This window comes from Macaca thibetana, chromosome 13, assembly GCF_024542745.1.
Source record: "Macaca thibetana thibetana isolate TM-01 chromosome 13, ASM2454274v1, whole genome shotgun sequence".
NCBI classification, from domain to species: domain Eukaryota; kingdom Metazoa; phylum Chordata; class Mammalia; order Primates; family Cercopithecidae; genus Macaca; species Macaca thibetana.
The window spans coordinates 75992220-76010415 of NC_065590.1; the positions used below are offsets into that span (position 1 = coordinate 75992220).

The 18196-nt window shown below is 44.8% G+C and overlaps 1 protein-coding gene across 1 annotated transcript in view; it reads left to right on the plus strand.

Moving 5' to 3' along the window:
* The window catches only part of CAPN14 (calpain 14), a 59260-nt gene that overhangs the window by 20139 nt on the left and 20925 nt on the right, over positions 1-18196 (plus strand). The window contains exons 2-8 of the mRNA XM_050753258.1: positions 8026-8302; positions 10384-10453; positions 11258-11376; positions 11512-11648; positions 12849-13023; positions 13947-14012; positions 16134-16219. Coding sequence (XP_050609215.1) covers positions 8078-8302; positions 10384-10453; positions 11258-11376; positions 11512-11648; positions 12849-13023; positions 13947-14012; positions 16134-16219 — 878 coding nt within the window. The 5' untranslated portion in view covers positions 8026-8077. The remainder of the gene's footprint in view (positions 1-8025; positions 8303-10383; positions 10454-11257; positions 11377-11511; positions 11649-12848; positions 13024-13946; positions 14013-16133; positions 16220-18196) is intronic.

Below are 18196 nucleotides of genomic sequence, written 5' to 3' on the forward strand. Positions count from 1 at the left end.
TCATTTCATCTTTTATGAACAGGTCATGATGTATACATAGAGATGCTGGTTTTCCTGTTCATAATCAGTAACCACAGAACCACCTGAAAACTGCCCAGGAATGCCTGATGTTATCACATCTAAATAAGGGATTAGACACGAAACTTTAGCAGAGAGAAACTGCAGGCCACATTTGCAAGTGTTTTGAGACATGAATGCAACTGTACATGTTAAGGGTCTATTAAAAAGTCAACGAATCAATTAGAGATAAAACTGTTGCATTAAGATAAATTCTTAATGATGGATTCAACCAACCACATTTTAATCTGTGAGTTCCTACTTGGAGCTTACCCCTGTCCTTAGCCCTGCAGCAGCAATCTACCTGGTTCAATAGTGCTTTAGAGCAGTGCTCAGCAAACTTTGCCTGTAAAGGATGGCATAGTAAATATTGTAGGCTTGTGGCCCCTAAGAACTCTGTGTCAATGACTCAACTCCACTGTTGTAATGCAAAAGCAGCCACAGACAATACCAGACAGATAAGCATGGCTGTAGTTTCAGTAAAACTTTATTTATCCAGGCTGTAGTTTGCCAACTCCTACTTTAGACTTCCGTCAAGTCTTTTCACACGGTTATGTCTTTTGAGTTCTGAGAATAGGCACAGTACACGTCATTCCGTGTTGAGGGTGAGGAAGCCAGCTCAGAGAGGGTAAAGGAGTCAGCACACGGGCATCCGGGAAGAGGCAGCAAACCCACTTGCCTTCTGGGTTTTCTAATTCCAAACCTAGCACTCCATGGCCACTGCACACCGCCTATTACACAAAAGAAGTACAATCCCTGCTCACGATAAATCTAGCAAAGCCTATAGTTAGTCTTGTTCTTTTGTTCCGACTGTCGAGAACAAGGAATTGATTGTTTTTCAATCTGGTGCTTTTTATCATGTAGACAGAGTCTTGTACAAAGAGCCTAGGTTTCGACTCCAATTTTGCCTGAGACAACTTAGTGGGTTGTGGCAAGATGCCAGAGTTCTCTGGAAATCCATCATCCCCCAGGAGGATTCTACAGGTTCATGTGAGTGAGTGCATGGTACTTATTTCTTTAGCTTCCTTTCCAGAGACCTGACTCTACCCCTATAGGTTGATCAAAGGCCAGGTGTTATGTTCCCAGCCTGAGACATACTGTCTAGCACATAGTAGGTGTTCAGCAAACATGTGAACTGAACATCAGGGCAAGGACTCAAGACACTGTATGGACCCCTGGGAATTAGTTCCTATTTTTGTATTCTGGTGAAATTACTGGGAAGCTCCTTTCTATGTCTTAGAGTCTCAGTTTTTCCCACTTTAAAATGGAGCCCACAATCCTCAACTGCTTCAGAGGTGGTTGAAAAGGTAGCCACCACCAAGGAAAGCCAGGATTTGGGCAGATATTATTATTCCAAATCAAGGCAGTAGTTCAGCATGATGATGCCAGTGGGACAGGAGTCAGGCTGATTCCCTGGTTTTTCTATATAAACTTAAAATTTTAATTTGAAACAACTATATATAATAAACATGTACCTTTTTTTTTTTTTTGGAGACAGAGTCTTACTCTGTCACCCAGGCTGGAGTGCAGTGGCGGGATCTCAGCTCACTGCAACCTCCACCTCCTGGGTTCAAGCAATTCTCCTGCTTCAGCCTCCTGAGTAGCTGGGATTACAGGCGCCTGCCACAGCGCCCAGCTAATTCTTGTATTTTTAGTGGAGATGGGGTTTTGCCATGTTGGCCAAGCTGGTCTTGAACTCTTGACCTCAAGTGATCTGCCCACCTTGGGCTTCCAAGGTGCTGGGATTACAGACGTGAGCCACTGTGTCTGGACATGTTTTTAAGTGTGTTGTGCACAGTTCATTGAGTTTTGATGAAAAAATATACAGATGCAACCACCACAGTCGATATAGAACATTTCCATTACCCCAAAAGTTATTTTGCACTCCTTCCCAGGCAATTCCTTCTCCCAGTCCCAGGTAACCACTGACTTGCTTTTTTTTATGTTGTATTTTTATGAAACATATTTTTTTTCCATGATAAAAGTAATACATACTAATCGAGGAGTCCAGAAAATATAGAAAAGTTTAACAAAGTAAAATAAAAGTCTTAGTCACATTATCCAGAGATAGTTCATATTCTTATTTATACGTATTTTCTTCCCATCGTGTGTGTGTGCGCGCGCGCGCGTACGTGCATGTGTTTAATAATATTGGGGCCATGATCTATACACAACTTCATTGGTGATTGCGTATGTGTCTATGATGATTGTATCTAAAATCATTTTGCTCACAGAACCTCTAATTGACTTCTGTGTTTGATTAATGGCACCAGGTTACTCATACTGGTAACCTGAGTTGCTATGAAGAATAGATCTTTGTTTCCTAATACATTTTCTAGTTAGTTGTTGCTGTTATAAAAAGAACACCACTGAGTTTCTGTATAGTGTATTTAACTTTTATTCATTGACCTTCTTGAATTCTTTTATTTCCTATAGTTTTAAAAAAAATTTCTTAGATATTCTACACGTAAAATAATCTCTTCTGTGAATAAGTCATTTTTTTTTGCTTTCTGATTTTTGTGCTCCTTCCTTCCTTCCTCCATTCCTCCCTCCCTCTTTCTTTCTTTCTTTCTTTCTTTCTTTTCTTTCTTTCTTTCTTTCTTTTTCTTTCTTTCTTTCTTTCTTTCGTTTTATTGGCTTAACTAGGAATTACAATGAAAAGTGATTAAGAATGGTAGTAATCAGCATTCTTATCTTCTGTTTATTTTAAGGAAATATCTTTTATCTTTCCTCAGAAAGTATGGTGTTCCTCTAGATTTTTTTAGTAAATATCTTTTCTTAGGTTAAATAAATTTCATTCTAGCCCTAATTTATCCTAGGAAAATAATTAGGATGTGCTCAAAGACATAAACTCTAGTAATACCATCACTGTTTAGTTAAAAAGAAGAAATTACATGAAATTCCAGAAACAATAGATTTTAAAAATAAATTTTGGTTGACGTATGATTTGGCATACTTTGCAATAATTAAATGTGTTCTTGTATATTCAACTTATTGGCAAAGACAAGTATTCATTAGATATTGTCAAGTAAAAGTGTAAAACACAATGTATAATATTATATTACTTTCATTAGAAAATAATTAAGCATAGAAAATTTTCTCTAAAAGTATACATTAAAATTTTAACTATGGCTATCATTGAGTAGTGGGAATATGGGTAATTTATATTTCCTTTCTTTCCCTTGATTTTTCCACAATCAATATATGTTATTTGGATTTTAAAATGAAAATAAGTCAACTCATAACTAAGTGAAAACTAATTCTTCTGACTTTAAAGTGATTAGAACAAACATATAAAAACCTGCAGTCTGACTGAACATTTAATAGCAGGGATATAGTATTAATTTCTCTCCAGTTTGTCAGAGTCAATGTTTTCACTGATATCAACCTCTCTTTCCAAATAAGTTGTAACACCACCCTTTGTAAAGCCTTCACAGATTCTCACCTGTGCCTATGGACTCTCTATATTCCTGGACAACAGGGAAACTTCCAAGTGGACAATCCCATAGGACCAGGCAATCTGCTGTCTTAAGGTTGACCAGTGCTGTGCTGGTAATATTCAACAACTAGCTCTCAATTTTTTTTTTAAAGGCCAGGGAGCTCTGATTTGTAGCATTTACCAGTTCCATGGTATGGACACTCTCACGATGGCCAATTACAAGGTACTAACATGGCATGATGGAATATAGACTTGGGAAGAGATGTACACAGCTGGCTCCTGTCATCTTGCTCACACTGGCTACTGAAATACCACTGAGACCCACCTGAAGGAGTAAATTTTGACACAAGGTGTATCTAGAGTCTGTTCCTTCTCCCACATTTAAAATGTTCCCATGCACCTTTTAATAAACACTAACATGTTAAATAGGCAGAGAGTTATCAGGAGAGATGAGGAAACCCTGCCTGCACACAGGGATTGGGGTTTGGAGTTTGCACTGCTGGCTGGCGTATCCCCAGGTGTCTTGTCTGGTGATGCTCCTGGTGTTCATGAGCCAGTTAGCGTTCAAAGGCCTCCTCCTCTGGATCAAGACACTTAGGTGATCTGAGCACCAGGTTATTTGATACCTCTCACCATCATAATGCCCTCCCTAGCACCCAGCATCTATAGATAAGGGGAGAATAGCCAGCATGGAAGAAGTGGAGATCGAAGCCTGACTCTCTATTTACTTCCTGAGTATAAATAAATTTTGGACAGGCACGGTGGCTCATGCCTGTAATGCCAGCACTTTGGGAGGCTGAGGTGGAAGGATGACTTGAGACCAGGAGTTAGAGACTAGCCTGGGCAACATAGCAAGACCTCATCTCTACAAAAAAAAAAAAAAAAAAAAAAAAAAAAAAAAAGGTTAGCTGGGCATGGTGGCATGAACCTGAACCTGTAGTCCTAACTACATAAGAGGCTGAGGCAGAAGGATCCTTTAAGCCCAGGAATTCAAGGCTGTAGTAAGCTATGATCATGTCCTTGCACTCCAGTTTGGGTGACAGAGTGAGACCCTGTCTCTAATTAAAAAAAAAATAATAATCCTGACATGCAAAACACTGCAGAACAGCCTAGCAGCTTATGGGGAGCCAAGGAAAGAACTCTGAGGCCCAAGGAGGATGCTTTTAGGCTGCACATTCTTAAATAGCTTGAGCCCCATTGGCCTTCACCTATCTATTTGCATAGTCTTATTTTGTGGACCTGCTCCAACGCTGCTCACTTACAGTAGTCAAAATGAATTTCCAAATGTGACCTAGACCCATCTGGCCCTTTGCAGAGAGCTGTGCCAATCTGAAAATGAGCCCATTTCATCCATGGTTTGTAATATATAGGAAACATGCAAGAACTGCCAACTGGTTTCATCTGGGCCTATATTCTCCCTAAGGTGACTTAGAAATATTTATTTAAAAATAAGATGTGTGTGTGTGTATGTGTGTGCGTGCACATGTGTGGCCTCTTTCTAAACTTTGGAGGGTGAGAAGAACCTTTGTCTCCTGAGCCCATGATGTACTGTGCTTGTCATGAGATGTAGTATTTAATCCAAGTATGACCCAGCACTGGGTAAGGAGGGCATGAGCCTGAGTGAGGTTCTGAAGCCGGGGGACCCTCTATCATTTTTCACAGGACAGGCAGTAAAGGATTGTTGTAAAGGCTTGAAGGGATAAAAAGGGAGTCCTTGCCTTTGTGAGGCCTCAAGTTTGTTTATAAATGTACGGTGGTAGAAGAAACTTTTTGGGAAGAAAATGGGGTAAGCCTGGGGGAAGCTTTGCCTACTCATCCACATTAGGAAAAAAAAGAAACTCCAGGGTAAAACACAAGACCTGAGTAACAGCTTTTGAGTCTCTGTGACCTGGGTTAGAAGGGGGCTGGGTCTTCCCCCAGGAAGTACACAGGCACCCGTGACAAATAAGAAGAGCCAGGAATGGACTGCCCTCAGGTCTCAGAGGTAAGGGTGTGAGACAAACAACATTCCAGCAGTGCTAATCCTGCAGGGGATTCAAAAGCCAGTATTAGGCAGAAGAGGCTTCTATGCATGCATCACTCAGAGCAGAACCACAGTGAGGCCACTCCACCAACCGGTCACCAGCAGTGCTTGGTGAGCCACCTACAAAACTGACAGCAAGTGTTTAGAAACTTTTATAGCAATTGATCAAATAATTTAAATTTAATTTAATTTTTGTTGGCTCTAATTTTTTCTTTTTTTTGAAACAGAGTCTTGCTCTGTTGCCCAGGCTGGAGTGCAGTGCCTCCATCTCTGTTCACTGCAACCTCTACCTCCTGGCTCAAGTGATCCTCCTGTCTCAGCCTCCCAAGTAGCTAGGACCACAGTCATGCACCACCATGCCCAGCTAATTTTTGTATTTTTACATGGACGAAGCTTTGCCATGTTGCCCCAGCTGGTATCGAACTTCTGGGCTCAAGTGATTTGCCACCTTGGCTTCCCAAAGTGCTAGGATTATAGATGTGAGCCCTTGCACCTGACCTGAAAAAATTTTAAAGGGGGGCTTGATTTTATATATCTTTTGAAATTGTATGTTTCTATTTATTCATTTTCATTAAATTTCTATGACAAATTGGAAATAAAAGAACATAGGCCCTTCACTAGTGATAATTTGAGAAGCACCAAGACAGTAGGGTGCCCAATGGGGTAGACAGTGGGTCAATAGACAGAGGGGGTCTCAGCGAATGCCAGGCACTCAAGGAGGGCTTCCTGGGGAAAGGACTCAAGTTAGACTTTGGGGGATGGGCAGGACCTTGACAAATGGAGAGGACCCCAGGTCACTCCTACAGCCATGAGAGAGTACTCACACTCAGTATAAGCATGTTTGCGAGTTACTTTTAGCGCATGTACATTCTGTCCCAAACACTGTGCTGGGTGTAATAGGCAGTTTGTAGCACTGAGAGCTGAATATTGTTATGGAAGTCAGGGCTCTGGGTTCTGGATACAGCCCTTATAAAATCTCCTTGTATAGCACCGGAAAGATCGTTTAACCCTTCCCGCCCTCGCAGCCTCTAGTCTGTAAGAGCCATGAGGGCAGGGACTGTCTTTGGTGAGCAGTGCCTAGCTCAAGCCTGACAAATGGTAAGTTCCCAGTAAAATTTTTGATGAATGAATGGACAGGTTTCAGTTGTAACACCTGAAAAATGGAGGGGTGGGGGTGGGGGGTGGGGCTGGATAAGATTCATGGTTTTGCAACTGTAAAATGAAAAACTATATTGTGTAGCCAACCTGTCCTGTAAGAAGCTCCAGGAAATCAAGTTTTGTAGCCAGGTTATCAAAACAGGAAATTCTGTTAACAAGGAAAAGGGGAGAATGGGCATGTACCGGCAACTGTTGGTATTTGTCACAATATGTGTCTGTGATTTCTTTCCCCCTTTTACGTTAGCAAGAAAGTCTTCAAGGAAGGATTTCTTTTTAAAGAGAATGTAGGCTGGGCATAGTGGCTCATGCCTGTAATCCCAACAGTTTTGGAGGCCAAGGCGGGCCAATCACTTGAGGTCAGGAGTTCGAGACGAGCCTGGCCAACATGGCGAAACCCCATCTCTACTAAAAATACAAAAATGAGCTGGGTGTGGTGGCGGGTGTCTGTATCTGGTGCTCTGCTGGCCTGCCCACGCCAACCTGCAGCCCTGCCAGGGCCCGCAACTGCCCATGGGGGCCTTCCATGAGAGACCAACGCACCCTGTGCTGGAGCCTGGGGCTTTACCCCCAACCCGGAGCGCACCCAGGGGCTCCTGGGATGGGAGAGACGTCCTTGGGAGGCCCCCGCGCGGAGGCTGCTGGCCCCCAGCATCTCCTGCGGCCTTGCTAATCCCGGCTACTCGGGAGGCTGAGGCAGGAGAATCGCTTGAACCTGGGAGGCAGAGGGTGCATTGAGCTGAGATCATGCCACTGCACTCCAGCCTGGGCAACGGAATGAGACTCTGTCTCAAAAAACTAAAAATTAAAAAAAAAAAAAAAAAAAAAAAAAGATAATGTAGGAGGAGGTTTTGCGGGGAAGAATAAGGAGGACATTGAAGCAGGAGGAAGGCTGTGTGTCTGTAGCTGGGAGACAGGAGTTGGCAGGCCTGGTGGAGGCCCTGAGCAGACAGCCACTACTCCCCACTACCTTGGCAGGCACGGGACCCTCCAGCCCAGGGGGCTGAGCTCCGGCTTCCTGCTTCTCTTCTCCTGCCTCCCCACTAAGCAGAAGGGACCCCTGTGACATTGGGGCAGTCAGGGGCCCAGGACTCAGCCCTGAGGCTTGAGAGAACTTTCCCTTCTGTAGGCTTTTGCCACAAGATCCCTGATCCCCCACCAGGTCCTCAAGCGCTTGAGCAAGTGCTCAAGGACCCCCACTGTCTGGGACAAAATTGAACCACCTGCTTCTGTCTCTTTCTCACCAGCTGACTTCTCCGCTCCCATTCTCTCCATCCTTCCCCTCCTCTCTGTGGCAATGGCAAAGCACAAGCAGGAAATGAGGAAACTGACTGTCCTCTGTCCATTTCAGGAGCAGCAGAGACTCCTCAGGAAGACTCACAGGACTGTACCCACTGCCTGCCATGTCTCTGTGGCCACCTTTCCGATGCGGATGGAAGCTGGGGCCGAGGTACTCTAGGAGGGCCTCTCCACAGCTCCCCCAACAGGACTTTGAGGCCCTGCTGGCAGAGTGCCTGAGGAATGGCTGCCTCTTTGAAGACACCAGCTTCCCGGCCACCCTGAGCTCCATCGGCAGCGGCTCTCTGCTGGAGAAGCTGCCACCCCGCCTGCAGTGGAAGAGGCCCCCGGTGAGGCAAAATGTGTCAGCCCAGACCCTCCTGCCCCAGGGTTTAGGCTTTCAGATACTACACCTAAGTTATATGGGAGAAAAAAAAACAGGCTTTTTCCTACTCTCTCCTCTCCACTCAACACAACACACTCTTCTAACACCAGATGTGTGGGAGGTTTTCCCCATATGCCAAACAATTCTCTGGTGGCCACCATCTGGGTATTCTGTAATGAAATTTAATTCCGACACTGTCTACCTAGAGACAGTGTCAGATCTCGCAGGTTGAGTGTTCATCCCATAAGACTGTCTCCACTTCAGATGCTAATCATAAGTCCCAGGTTGTGACCTGTACTTCTCATGACCGGCCATAAATCAGGACTGTGGTTCCCATGATCCCTTCCTTGGGTTTGATTAATTTGCTAGAGAGGGTCACAGGACTCAGGGAAATGCTTCGCTTACATTTAGTGATTTATTATAAAGGGTATTACAAGGATGCAGATGACAGCTAGGTGGAAGAGATGCATAGGGCAAGGCATGGGGAAGGGGTGTGGAGCTCTCATGCCCTCCCTGGGTGTGCCACCCTCCAGGGACCTCCATGTGTTCAGATATCCAGAGCTCCCTACACCCTGTCCTTTTGGGTTTTTATGGAGGCTTTATTACCTAGGTATGATTGATTATATCATTGGCCTTTGGTGATCAACTTAGCCTTCAGTTTCCCTCCCCTCCCCAGAGGTCAGGGGGTGGGGCTGAAAGTCCCAACCTTCTAAACCTGCCTTGGTCTTTCCAATGACCAGACCCTATCCTGAAGCTACCTAGAGACCACCAGTCACCAGTCAATCATTAGCATACAAAGGACACTCTTACCACTCTAGAGGTTCCCAAGGTTTTAGGAGCTGAATGTCAGAAAACTGAGCAAATGAAGACCAAATATGTATTTCACAATATCACACCAGGTCTTACTGTCATTGATCTCCATGAGAAGGGAACTGGGTACATTCCCACCTTCTCACTTTCCAGATGGAGAAAACCAGGGGTGATTTTGAGAGTGGTCTAAGATGTAGCCCTCCCTCAGTCCTGCCCAGAAATATGCAGAATAGCTATAGCCAGAAATATATCAAGGTATTGTTTAGCTTCATCTGAGATGGCAAGGCTTCCTGAGTCACAGCCAATACCATCTGCCAGAGAGATAAATTTTAACATCTCTCCAATCTCCTCCCCCAAAAACAGGCTCATGAAACATGTAAATTAAGAAGCTATTAATCACTTTAGAAAAATATTCTTCACTCTATAAAATGCATCAATTCCTTTAAAAAGCAACTTCTTAATGTGTTCAAATGTAATCCATCTCCCTGAAACTTCATTTACATACAAGATTTCAGGAACATGGCTAGCGAATAGGATAAAGTTAAGCCTGTGCCACAGACTTTCCTTTTCTCTTCCCTACTCACCCATCACCATTGATAACTGCAGCCCCAGACTTATGAAGCCCCTACTGTGTGTAAAATCTGCAGTGAGCCTCCTAAACTACATGGCAGCCAGATCCCACTTCTCTCAAAATCCTGGGAACTGCTGACATAGAGACTCTGTTCTACAACTGACTCTTGGGGAAACTGTGTCCACGCAAAGACTGAAGGATATAAATCTTGCCACGGAGCAGAGACCACCCCCCTAGCACCCCAGCCCAGGCTGCATCTCAGCAGGAAAAGCCAAAGAGACCATCTTATTAGGGGTCAGGAATAGGAAGAAGGAGTAGGGGAGAGTAAAGAGAAAGAGAAGATCTCTAGGAAAACCAAAAATGCCTCCTATAAAAGTGTTTCCATTTTTAATAGAAACTCTAAGAAAAGGCATTTTTGGTATAAGTGCTATTTCTCAATATCTACAGAGTCCAGGGCTCTGACTTACACAAGCTGTAAGAAGGAATGAGAAATAAAAAGGACAGAATTCTGTATCCCAGATCTTCTGGGACAGCACTGATTACACATATATTCTGTATCTTTGTCCCCATAAGTCCAGTTTGGGGGTATGGGAAAACATGGTCACTGTAGCTCCAGGAGCTTTTTTGTTCGAGGTCAGAATGACAATTCTGTTTGTCTCCGGCAGGAACTGCACAGCAATCCCCAGTTTTATTTTGCCAAGACCAAAAGGCTGGATCTGTGCCAGGGCATGGTAGGTAAGTTTGCACAGCCCTGGGAGACAGACGCTAGGCTGCCTGCTGGCCAGGCCTGGCCAAGACAGAGTGGATGATGAAGAAGAGAATCCAGAGATCCCCACTGGAGAGAGGCCCAAAGTGGCTATTCACTGGCAAACCCTGAAGGCTACCTGGATGTGCTCTGTTCTTTGCTGTGAAGTTTATAAAAGCTGGTCCTCTGAGGATGCGTGGGAATGCATACCCTGCCTAAGTCCTCACATAATCCTCATTACCAGTTTACAGGTCTAAATTCTAAGTTTGGAAAATGTGCTCACTCTATTTTAGCTCCCACAGTGGGACCTTCTTAAGACAGCAGTCATTAGCCTCCCCAGAATAGGATCAAAGCAGATCTATCCTCAACTCTACCTTTTTAAAATAGTAAATTGGTCATCAGGGAAGGCCCAACCAAGTCCAGCGATATCCGTTTCACAGACAGGGACATAGGGTCCTGAAGGGTTGAGGCTTTCCCAGAAGAACGTAAATCAGTTTCAGAGGCAAGATTTGGAAAAAGCGGATGGAGTTCAGGTCCAAATTCCTGAGGATAGGGCATTCAGGAATCTAAAAGCTGGTCCAGGAACATGGCTCTGGTTTTGGTGTCAAGTTGGATTTCAGCCAGTGCTCCCAGCCTCCCGCTCTGCTCACTCATCATCTGCCTTCCCAGTATATAATTCCCTTCTCTGAAACTAGGCTACAAGCCCAGAGAGGGTAGCCATAGGGACCGGGCATTTCCTGCAGTCATGAAGTCCCCAGTAGATTCATGCAGATGCTGTGTGCTGTCTGACTTAGGAGACTGCTGGTTCTTGGCTGCTTTGCAAGCTCTGACCTTGCACCAGGACATCCTGAGCAGGGTTGTTCCCCTGAATCAGAGTTTCACTGAGAAGTATGCTGGCATCTTCCGGTTCTGGGTGAGTGTCTTCCCAGGCCCTCGGCCTGGAGGGAGTCATAGGAAAGAGGGTTCCTGGAGGACCATGTCCTCACCTTCTGGGCTGATCACCACCTGCAGCAGTCCTCATTCACCCGGGACCACTCTCTCCCTCCAGTTCTGGCACTACGGGAAGTGGGTTCCTGTGGTGATCGATGACCGCCTGCCCGTGAATGAGGCTGGCCAGCTGCTCTTTGTCTCCTCCACCTACAAGAACTTGTTCTGGGGAGCACTTCTGGAAAAGGCCTATGCCAAGTAAGAAACCAGCAGAAATATCCCCCTTCCTATCGCTTCTTTTTCTCTCTCTCAATGTTGAAGGAGGGGAGTGGAGTCAGGTAAAGTTTATGAAATGAGGTCCTGAGGCGTGTCTCAGTCGACATAGAAGTGACAACATATTCAGAGTCTTTTAGGTAGGGGTCGCCTCTTCTAAACCTGCGTTCAAGAGTTTTGCCTTTCCCTAATGGATGGAATTAAGGGGGATAGGAGCTCTGAGTGTCTATTCTCTCCTTTGCTCCTGGGATGGAAGGTAGGAGTAGCAAGATACACCCAAAGAATACCTAAGCAAAGGTTTCACTTCTCATTCGGACCATCTAATCTACAGTTTAAATGCCCCTTCCTTTTGTTTTGAATGAAACTCTCTCAACCTAGAGATCACTGCTGTCCCCAGCAGCTAAGAGGCCTGGATGAAGGAGCAGCAGCAGGGGATCCACCTGCTTGGGTCCCTGTGGGGCAGCCTGATCATCAGTGGTCGGATTGTGGGCACAGCTTCAACCACACAACCGCGACATGAAAGTTTAAGAGTTTTTCATACCTACAGACCCTAGAGGGTACTTGACATGCATGGAGGGCACATACACACACACACGCACACACAAATGCACACACACATAAACACAGACACGCATGTACACATGTGCACACACATACACACACATAAACACACACACATGCACACACAAACACACACATGCACACACACATATATGCACGCATGCACGTGGAAGTCAGGGAGGCCAGGCAGAAAGAGAGAAAATGGACCCGTGGTGGACCCATGCCTTTTCTTGAGTCCGGGGTGTTGTCCAAACAGGTTTCCCGTGAGCAGCTTTAATTGATAGGTTCAAAGCAAGCTGGCACTAGTTCCAGGAGATCTCACTGTGATTGACAGGTGGTCACTAAGTTCTCAGGCAAACATCTGAGTGGTCCATTTAAAGGAAGTGGTGGGAAAGAGGGGTTCCCAGTCTTCTAGGCAGGAGAGATGCCTCTAAGTTTTATCTATGACCATCTGCTGAAGCCACTCAGGATAGGTATGGTATTGGAAACTATGTCAGGGTTGCCTGAGCTCTGCTTTCGGTACGAGAAAACTAAACTCCTATTTAAAAATGGATGCTGAGGCCACAAAAAATGATAAATACTCATGATACTTTTTCTTTTCATGTTTATTTCTTCTCTGGCTAGGCTTTCTGGTTCCTATGAAGACTTGCAATCAGGACAGGTGTCTGAAGCCCTTGTAGACTTCACTGGAGGGGTGACAATGACCATCAACCTGGCAGAAGCCCATGGCAACCTCTGGGACATCCTCACCAAAGCCACCTACAACAGAACCCTCATTGGCTGCCAGACCCACTCAGGGGTGAGACTGGGCTGCCACTGGCAGTCCTCTTCTCCTGCACCCACGCCCTCCATCAACCACCACTGCCCTCACCTGGGTGTGGGCTCAGGACCTCCACCCAGCTCCTACTGCTGAGGTCCTGGTGTTCAAGCCAGAGCAGCAAGGCCAGGTGCAGTGGCTCATGCCTGTAATCCCAGCACTCTGGGAGGCCGAGGTGGGCAGATCACCTGGGGTCAGGAGTTCGAGATCAGCCTGGCCAATATGGTGAAACCCCATCTCTACTGAAAATACAAAAATTAGCCGGGCATGGTGGTGGTCACCTGTAATCCCAGCTATTTGGGAGGCTGAGGCAGGAGAATCACTAAAACCCGGGAGGCGGAGTTTGCAGTAAACCAAGATCGAACCCTTGCACTCCAGCCTGGGCAACAAGAGAGAGATTCTGTTTTAAAAAAGAAAAACAAAAAAACCGGAGCAGCAGTGTTGGGGCCTCAGGACAGGCGAGACACTAGGAAAAAGAAGATGATGTGCAGAGAAGGAAGCTAACAATTATTAAGTGCCAGCTACATGCAAGGCACTTTACATGTCCTATTTGATAACAACCGAAACCATGGAACAGGAGTAGGAAGCCCTCAGTTCAGCCCTGCCTTCACTAATGGCCAAATGTGTCACCTCACACATTTACTCAGCAACTCTAAATAGAGTTTGTCCTCTGTAAAATGGAGGGTATGACATGATCACTGCAGAATGGCTCACTTATTGAGAGGGTGGAATGAGACTATGGATACCAAAGAGCTTTGAAAACTGCAATGTACCATACCATGATTATCTCCCACACTTCTCTCCATAAACCCGTGCTCCAGCCAAACAAAGAGTTTTTCATACGTTACTCAAATAATAAGCTGTACATAACAGAAGACTGATCAGAACCTCTCTTGTCTCTGCAGAAGGAGAAGATTCTGGAGAATGGGCTGGTGGAAGGCCATGCCTATACTGTCACAGGAATCAGGAAGGTGGGTTGAGGTCGGCCGCTTGGTTTCCCTCTCAGCCTTGCCCTTCCCTCTCTGGGCCCTAGCTTATCTTGGTGGATTTAGTTTCTGCGCCATCTGGAGAGTGAGTAAAGTCTTTGGTGGGTCCCTGTGCCTCTGCACCTATTTCCTGGGGTGAAGTGGTGGGTCCAGCCTTTGCCAACGCCAGTGCATCATCCCAATCTCATCCCCTGGGGCAGCCCTCAGCCAACCATCCTCCCACCCTGCTGTACCTCACAACCCTTCCTTGAACTTTGCTTCACTCTGGGATCCCAAGAACAACCATTTCATCTGGTTCTTCCCTCCCAAATTTCTACTCCTCTCTCACGTGCTTCTTTATGACCGTCTCCGCTGCTATCCATCTTTTGAGCTTTACTAGGCATTGAGAGGAAGATGCACCAGGCAGGACCTGCCTACAAAGGGCTTACAGTCAGGTATGGTCACAAACCATATCTGAAAATGAGGAGGAAGCAAAGTTGAAACTGAGAGAAGAAAGTGTAGATGAAAGACTTTAGGAATTCATGGATAAGAGAAAAGACCTCCATCGAGTTGGGTTGGGGAGAAGTCAGAAGAGTCTCTTACAGGGGAGGTGACGTTGAGTTGGTCCTTGAAATAGGTAGATTTGTATGGGGCAAGAAGGGCATTCTGGTGGAGGGAGCAGTGTAAGCAAAGCATGGAGATAAGAAGTCAGCAGGTTTAAGTTAAAGAACCTCTGATAATCTCTAGAGGGCCCGACTCCTCCCAAGTCCTCCAATTTCCTTTAACTCTGTTTCAAATTTCTTGGACTCAATTCACACTTAAATTCTTCCTTCTAGATCTCCAACGACTATGTTGGTCTGTGTGCCCAGAGCTTTTAATTTATTTCCACATTTATTAACAAAATTTATACAACACTTACTGTGTGCTAAATGCTGTTTAACTGCCTTACAAATGTGGACTCATTTCACCCTCACAGCAATACTCTAAGTAGGTTGTGAACCCCAAGTATCTGAGACAGGTCTCAGTTAATTTAGAAAGTTTATTGTGCCAAGGTTGAGGATGCACGCCTTTAATACAGCCTCAGGAGGTCCTGACGACATGTGCCCAAGGTGGTCAGAGAACAGCTTGGTTTTATAACATGAGACATCAATCAACGTATGTGAGATGAACATTGGTTCCATCTGGAAAGGTGGGACAACTGGAAGCAGGGAGGGGGCTCCCAGGTCATAGGTAGATAAGAGACAAATGGTTGCATTCTTTCAAGTTTCTGTTAGTCTTTCCAAAGGAGGCAACCAGTTATGCATTTATCTCAGTGAGCAGAGGGGTGGCTTTGAGTAGAATGAGAGGCAGGTTTGCCCTAAGCAGTTCCCAACTTGACTTTTCCCTTTAGATTAGTGATTTTGGGGTCCCAAGATTTATTTTCCTTTCACAAGGTCTACTGGTTTCCTAAGGTTGCCACAACAAATTACCATAAAATGTTGGCGGAGGGGAACTTGAAAACAACAGAAATTAATTTTCTCAGTTCCAAAGGCCTGAAGTCTGAAATCAAGGTGTGAGCAGGGGCATGCTCCCTCTGAAGGCTCTGGGGAAGAGTCAAATCCCTTCTTGCCTCCTCCACCTTCCAATGGCTCCAGGTGTTCCTTGAGTTGGTCTGCATAACTCCAGTCTCTGCCTCCATCTTCACGTGGCCTTCTCTGTGTCCTCTCCCCTTCTCTTCTGACACTTGTCTTTGGATTTAGGGCCCATCCTTATCCATAATTATCTCATCTCCAGGTCCTTAATTTAATTACATTTGCAAAGATCCTTTTTCCAAATAGGGTCACGTTCACAGGTTCTGAGTGTACGTATCCTCTTTGGGGAGGGGAGATCACCATTCAACCCACTATCGTAGGTATGACTATTGACCTTATTTCACAGATCGGGAAACAGACACAGAGAGGTTAGGTGACTTGCCCTAGGTCTCACAGCTTGTAAGTACAAGAAGCAGAGCCACTTTCTCCTCTACCAGCTCTCTCTGGGTCTGTGATTTTCCACTGCAAGTGCTCAGCTCCAGGCCCGAGTCTCACTCAGCTCTCTGAAATGCTTGCACTCAGCCTGGCCACCTAAACTGCCTCTTGTTTTATGCAGGTGACCTGCAAACACAGACCTGAATATCTCGTCAAGCTACGGAACCCGTGGGGACAGGTGGAATGGAAAGGAGACTGGAGTGACAGGTGAACTTTGGGGACATCTTGGAGGGGTGAGAACGGGTAGGTGTAGGCAAAGGAGGCTGCCATTCGCACGCAGATTCAAATGTGTGCTTCCTTTGGTCTTAGGCAGGATCAGGAAGCCTTCAGACTGGGAGGCTCAATCCCTCACATTTATAAGATGCTTTATGGTATATAGACTGCTTTCTCTTTCATTATAATAATTAAAGCTAATGTTTATTTGAGGGCTTGCCAGCACTGTGGTAAACCTTTGAATTTTTATTATCTCATTTAATGCCCCAAACAACGCTATTACAAAGTTTATACCCGTTTTACTAATAGAGAAACTTGGATTAATTGAATTGCCTAAGGTCATACAGCATGACTCAACCAAGGTCTTTGGTGCCTGGGTTCAGTGTCTTTCCCTGGCATGGTTCAGTACACTCCTGGGTTTGCTGAGTTAAAGGTAGACAGATTTGGATTGGACTCTACACTCTGATTACATATAGTAGCCTCTGGGCATTCTGATTAGATACCTACATTTAGGTTGTTTCTGCCTAATGGCAGCCCTAAAGAGATGCGGGTTTTGCAGGCTAGACACTGGCTGTAGGGCACAGGCAGAAAGGGAGGTCAAGTCCTAAAGTCCTTTGTTCTGTCATTATGAAGATTTATAATACTTAATCCTTTACAGGTCTTTAGAGTCTACAAACATGTCCATATACACATTATCACTTAATCATTTTTACATCGAAAAAATGAAGGCTTAGAAACATAAGTCGAATATTCCTCTTGATAAAATATGCTGCATTTTATTTGTTACACATTAGTAAACAGAGTTGTTAGAGGAACTGGATCTATGTGGGAAAATGTCATCTAAGAAATACATAAATTTTCAAGTGTTTCAGAAATCTAGCATCATATTGTTGCTGGTGGCGGTTTCTTTCACAGAGGAACAAGCACTGAAATTAGAGATAGATGATGGGTAAAATTACAGTGTTGTTATTGCCTAGCTGTGTGATCTTAGTTCAGGCAAGCTTCTTAATTTCTTGGATCTAGAGGTATAGTGAATATCAAAATGATGACCTTTTATTTTGTAGTGTTTAATCTGCCGTTAATCCTATCCAGTATATTTTTCATTTTAAATATTATATTTTCAATTCTAGAAATTCCACTTGAGATTATCTTCCATTTCTCCCTTTTTTATGTCCATGTTTCTCTTGACATCCTTGAGAATATGGGGCACTTTTGTAATAGCTGTTTTAATGTCCTTGTCTGCTAATTCCATCATCTCTCTCATTTCTATGGCGGTTTCTATGGACTATTTTTTTATTCCTGGTCACGGATCATATTTCCTGCTTCTTCATAGGCTAATAACTTTTTATTGCATGCTGGACCTTGTAAATTTTAGCTTCAGAGTACTGAATTTTATCGTATTTCTTTAAAGAGTATTGGACTTTTCTTTTTAAAGCAGGTGGTTACATTGCTTAGGGATTGTTTTGATACTTTGAAGTTTTTAAGCACTTTTAGGGAAGGTCAAGACCAACCTTTATGTCAGGGATAATTTGATTCCACTACTAAATTGTAGACCCTCTGGGATCTCTAGTAAAGATTCCATGTATTCAATGAAGTCTTTTGGCTGGACACGGTGGCTCACGCCTGTAATCCCAGCACTTTGGGAGGCCAAGGAAGGCAGATCATTTGAGGTTAGGAGTTCAAGACCAGCCTGGCCGACATGGTGAAACCACGTCTCTACTAATAATACAAAAATTAGCCAGGTGTGGTGGCATGTGCCTGTAATCCCAGCTGTTTGGGAGGCTGAGGCAGGAGAATTGCTTGAACCCGGGAGGTGGAGGTTGCAGTGAGCTGAAATCGCACCACTGCACTCCAGCCTACGTGGCAGAGTGAGAGTCTGTCTCAAAAACAAGTAAATAAATAAAGTCTTTTAACTCTGTCTGGTGGGAATGCCTGAGATTCCCAGCACTGTCCTGCTTATGGTCCAGTCTT